Source organism: Egretta garzetta, unplaced genomic scaffold, assembly GCF_000687185.1.
Source record: "Egretta garzetta isolate BGI_Z169 unplaced genomic scaffold, ASM68718v1 scaffold163, whole genome shotgun sequence".
Classification (NCBI taxonomy): Eukaryota; Metazoa; Chordata; class Aves; order Pelecaniformes; family Ardeidae; genus Egretta; species Egretta garzetta.
This window is the reverse complement of record NW_009259308.1, coordinates 3707437-3712166: the sequence shown is the minus strand read 5'-3', so window position 1 is coordinate 3712166 and position 4730 is coordinate 3707437. Positions and strand designations below refer to the sequence as shown.

Here is a 4730-nt window from a genome sequence, read left to right as displayed (position 1 = left end):
CCTGCTGAGGTTGGGGGGAGTTTCACACTCTGCTAGGAAGGATTTAGGCCTTGGTGAGCACGCCTGTGTGTGTCAGCGTGGTGCGGTCTGAAGCCTGCCATTTGGGTGCTGGGTTGGGACGCTCTATGCTTTGCTTTGGGAAAATCCCTGTCCCCGGCCACCACCGGCAGAGCACCACCCAGGGGCTGGAGCTGATGCTTCCCTTTAAAACAGCGCAGACATGCTCTGCTAAACCTGAAGGGCTCAGGGAAAAGCCCTGTGCCAGGTGGGACAGAAGGAACCATGCTGCTTCCCCATGTTGGGATCCAAAATCCAGCATATGGAGCCAAAGGGCGCAGATGGGGAGGTGAACGGTGCCACCACTGAGTGCCCAGGCGCTCCCTGACATGCCAGGTCCTGGCAAGTGGCGCCGGCCCCACTGTCCAGGAAAGGACCAGTGCCCTGGGCAGTTGCTGGCTGAAGGAGTTTTGCATCCACAGAAGTTCCATTTTTTGCTGTCCTGACCTTGTCCTGCGTTCATCTCCTCTCCAAAGCCAGCTGCCAAGCCCTGCTCTGGCACCCTGTCCCTCCTGTGCACCACCCTGACATGCCAGGTCCTGGCAAGTGGCGCCGGCCCCACTGTCCAGGAAAGGACCAGTGCCCTGGGCAGTTGCTGGCTGAAGGAGTTTTGCATCCACAGAAGTTCCATTTTTTGCTGTCCTGACCTTGTCCTGCGTTCATCTCCTCTCCAAAGCCAGCTGCCAAGCCCTGCTCTGGCACCCTGTCCCTCCTGTGCACCAGCCTCTCCGGCCCCCCAGCCTCTCCTGGAAGAGAGTGGCAGGATGGGAGATGCTGTGCCCATAGGCACTGTCTTCCCCATCCCTCTTGGGTGTAAATTATGGTGCCTTAACTTGAAGACGGGAAGAAAACCAGAGATGCTGTTGTAAACTGGTGTCAGCTGCATCCTCTGTCTGAAGTCCAATAGCTCAGGTCTCATTTCTTGAGAAGAAGTATGCGGATGGTGGTGTAACCTGTCCATGCCACGTACTGTACCAGCAACAGCCCGTCATCTTCAGCCCTCCCACCCTCTTCCCTGCTCCTTCCTACTGGTAGCTCCTGCCTGCTTTGTGCTCTGTACCACAAAAACCTCAGCCCCAGGAGCGGGGGGCTCTGTAGCAGTCTGAAAAAAATAGTCATTGGGCAAAGCTGATAGGTAATGGCCTTAAATTTAAGCACCAAGTGGTAAAATCATGCTTTTGACTTTCCTCTTGTACAGACCCTTCTAAGAAATAAAACCGTTTGGGAAATGGCCTCTGTCTGTAGCCAGCAGGGCCCGATAAAGACAAAGCAAGCAAATCCCTTCCATGAGATGGCTCAGATGCAGGTTTTTATCTCTATGTGTTCTCTCTTGCTCCAGCCTTCTGTCTGGATGAATGACAGCCTGGCTGGGAGCGTGCACGACTCTGCTTTGCTGTATGTTTAACAGTTATACACCTGATGCTTCTGGTCTTAACACAAATCTGTTATTTCTGTTTTATCCCTTTATAGAAAATATCTTATATTCTCACTTTCTTTTTTTATTTTTCTGCGTTCTTTTAGAGGAAAAGTCCGGTAAGAAATACTGTTTTTATCTCATTATTTAACAGTCTCATGTTCTCGTTTGCACGGTCTCTGTTTTGCATGTCTCTAGAGCTGAAATGTAAAATGCAAATAACAAATCCTCCCATTTTGGAAGCTGTGATGTTTATTTTTCCTTCTCTTTTGGTTTAACTTAGAGCATTTTACAATAGAACTAGGCTGTCTTTGCTTTGGATGTACATAGTCTGGGGGTATGGTTTGGGTGAAAAAGCTGGTGGTTTTGGACAAGGTGTATAAAGGCACGGTTTTACTTGGGCACAATTTGTACATCATTGCACATCAAGAGGCATGAGAAAGCAGAAAAACCCATCAGTGGTTGATGACCTCTGGTGCCACTCTATGCAATGGTGATGGCTTCCCTGAGAGGAGTGGGCTTCAGACTGTTCTGAGCCCAAAATGAGGAAACTCGCCCATTCCACTGGGTCTGGGTTCCCTCTGGGCTCTCTCTGGATGCTGCTTTCCCCCCGTCTCGAGCCCCATGGGAGCAAGGCGCTGTGCTCATGGGAACAAGGCGCTGCGCTCCTGGCAGCGGGCACCGGGGCTGGGGGCTGCGTGGAGGGAACCCACCCAGCGCTGTGCGTCTGGGGCTTGCGAAGCTGTGCTGGAGGGGCACGATGGGCAATGGGGGACCTGGGGCGCTGACCTGTCGCTCTCTGACCAGGTGTCTCTTCTCTCTTCCTTCTCGCTGACCGCAGCGGCGCAGCCCGGTAAGCACCCACTCTTGCTGCTTCTGCCCCGCCGCTCTGGGGAGGAGGGTGCTGGTGGGGTCTGAGTCTGCGCCGGGGTTACACAGTGAGCTCAGGGGAAGGGGAGTGGGGCGCTGGTGCTGTTAGCTGCCCCGTTGTGTGACCCCAGGTGATGGCGGGACCTTGTTCCCCCAGCCAGTGCAAAGGAGTCCCTCATGATGGGCATCCTCCGCGGCTCAACCTGCATCCTTGCAAACCTGCCGGAGACCCTGCCCTTGTCGCGGGCAGCGCAGCAGCGCTCGTGGTCCCAGGGTACCCCTGCTGCCTGTCTCCCTCCGGTGGGGCTCCTGCTTCCCTCTCTGTCGTGCAGCCCCAGCTCCTGCAGTCTTGGGGTGGGGTGGGAGGGTTTGGCTTTTGCAGTGTGTGTTGTGTGGTGAGAGAGAGGATTTAGATTACTGAAAATAGGTTGTTCAGCTTAGATCAATTTGCAGCCCGTCAAATGTGAGGATTTGGGTTTTATGCCACTTCTAATGGGGTGAGGGTGCCAGTGACTCCTGTAAGCCCCACACAGTCAGGACGGCTGCGAAGGCAGCATTGCTGGGTCGTGGCTTTATGTGGCTCAAGATCCTCTCAGTAGGGTTTTTCTGCTCCCTGTAGGCTGGGAGTAAAATGAGATTTCACAACACACACATGCAGCTGGGCATATTTCAGCTGCATACAGTAAATACCACCCTAGACAGGCAATTCCTGCCACATCTGCCGGGCTGCTTTGCTCCTGCTGTGTCCCTCCTTGGGTGACAACTGCCACGTGCCCGTGTCCCTGTGCGTTCTGCTTACCTTGTGTGTTTCTAATTCCAGGGGACGATTAAAAGGAATTTATCCAGTAAGTATGTTCTGCAGCCTTCAAGAACAGTAGTTATGGCAGTGTGGTGGTGGCATTTTGGGGAGGGAGGAAAAAAAAAAAAAAGAGGGTGTTACGTTTGCTTTAAAGTGGTCCTGGCAGAAATTATGGCACCCAAATATCTTCCTTAAAGAAGGCCATATGGGACATCCTTGGGGTACCTTACAGAAACTGTGCAGCTCCCTAGTCTAGCTCTCTACAGAAATAAAATCTGAATTAATAAAACAGGCCTTTTACTGCCAGCATCCCCATAGCAGGCGTGGGATGGGATATGTGCTGTGGGGTGGCTCACCTGGTGTGAGCCCTCCTGCCAGCGCAGTGCCTGGGTGGACCGGGGGTGATGCTTGGGGGCAGGCGGGGGAACAGCTCTAACCCCACGCTCTCCGTCCTGTGCCGCAGGTGAGGAGATTGCACGGCCCCGGCGTTCCACGCCGACGCTGGACCCCGCCAGGTCAGTAGGGAGTCCATTGGTATAATTGCCCAACACAGCCACATTCAGGCGCGTTGTCCTGTTGTGGTTTTCAAACATTTTGATGGGCAATTGTACATTTATGCCATTGCTCAATGGGAAGTGTCTATTTTCACCTCCAGATTTTGACCCTTTCTCATGTATACCTGGATAGGTCAAACCCAGAATAACATAGCAAGTTCAGGGGGTATTTACTGTATTTACATCACCTAGCTGAGCTACCCGAACGTGGCTTATCAAAGGGCATCACTGCAGAAACATCAGTTTTATAACTTTTTAGGCTCATGAGGCAGCCAAACATTTGTGTTTGGTGTTTAAATAAGCTGAGCAAATGCTCCATGACACTGGATGCAAGAGGCACAGGGAGCTTTGGGTCCATGGGCTCTTTGATCCGATGCTGTGTGAGTAAATGAGAAAGGAGAGGAGGTGCCCAGGCAGTGACGGTGGATTCCCCCCAGAGCATGGTCAAACAAAACCATGCAGAATTGAGGTGCTGATGGCAGAGGCACCCTGGTTTCAGATGCACAGCATCCATACTTGCTCTTCCACAGGAGCAGCAAGGACATCCACTGCTGGGAGCTGCCTCCAGCCTGATTGACAGGGAGAGCTGGCAGCTGTGTGCTGTGGGTATATATTGATTTAGGAAAGCAAACAGACTAGTTGGTATGGAGTGAAGCCAAATCTCACCAGGAGCATGCCCTGCGCAGCTGCAGTGTTTCACTCAAGGTGTGTTGGACCTGAGCATGGTCCAGACCTTGACTTTTTTTGCCTTTTCCATGCAATCTGGAGTAGCTTTGACTAATCCTGAAGCAATTCCCAGTGCCTCTGCAACTGCTTGGGCACTACAGGGTTTGCACTGTAGTGCTGTCATTCTCCTTTCCCTTTCATCTGCCTGAAACCCTGTGTTTTGCCAGGTGCCTGTTAGTCTAGAACGTAAATGCTCCCTGAAAATATACATATTTGCATTCAAACACCAGGTTTGAGTACAAGCCTGAACCTCATGGCTCCTCTGTGCTTGTCTCGTCCCGCAGCAAGAAAGCCGTGGAGGACCCCGCCG

General features: G+C 52.5%; 1 protein-coding gene across 1 annotated transcript in view; it reads left to right on the top strand.

Moving 5' to 3' along the window:
* SGIP1 (SH3GL interacting endocytic adaptor 1) overlaps nucleotides 1-4730 on the top strand; it is a 56358-nt gene that overhangs the window by 27256 nt on the left and 24372 nt on the right. Inside the window, exons 8-12 of the mRNA XM_035891748.1 lie at nucleotides 1579-1590; nucleotides 2313-2324; nucleotides 3162-3186; nucleotides 3604-3655; nucleotides 4705-4726. Coding sequence (XP_035747641.1) covers nucleotides 1579-1590; nucleotides 2313-2324; nucleotides 3162-3186; nucleotides 3604-3655; nucleotides 4705-4726 — 123 coding nt within the window. The remainder of the gene's footprint in view (nucleotides 1-1578; nucleotides 1591-2312; nucleotides 2325-3161; nucleotides 3187-3603; nucleotides 3656-4704; nucleotides 4727-4730) is intronic.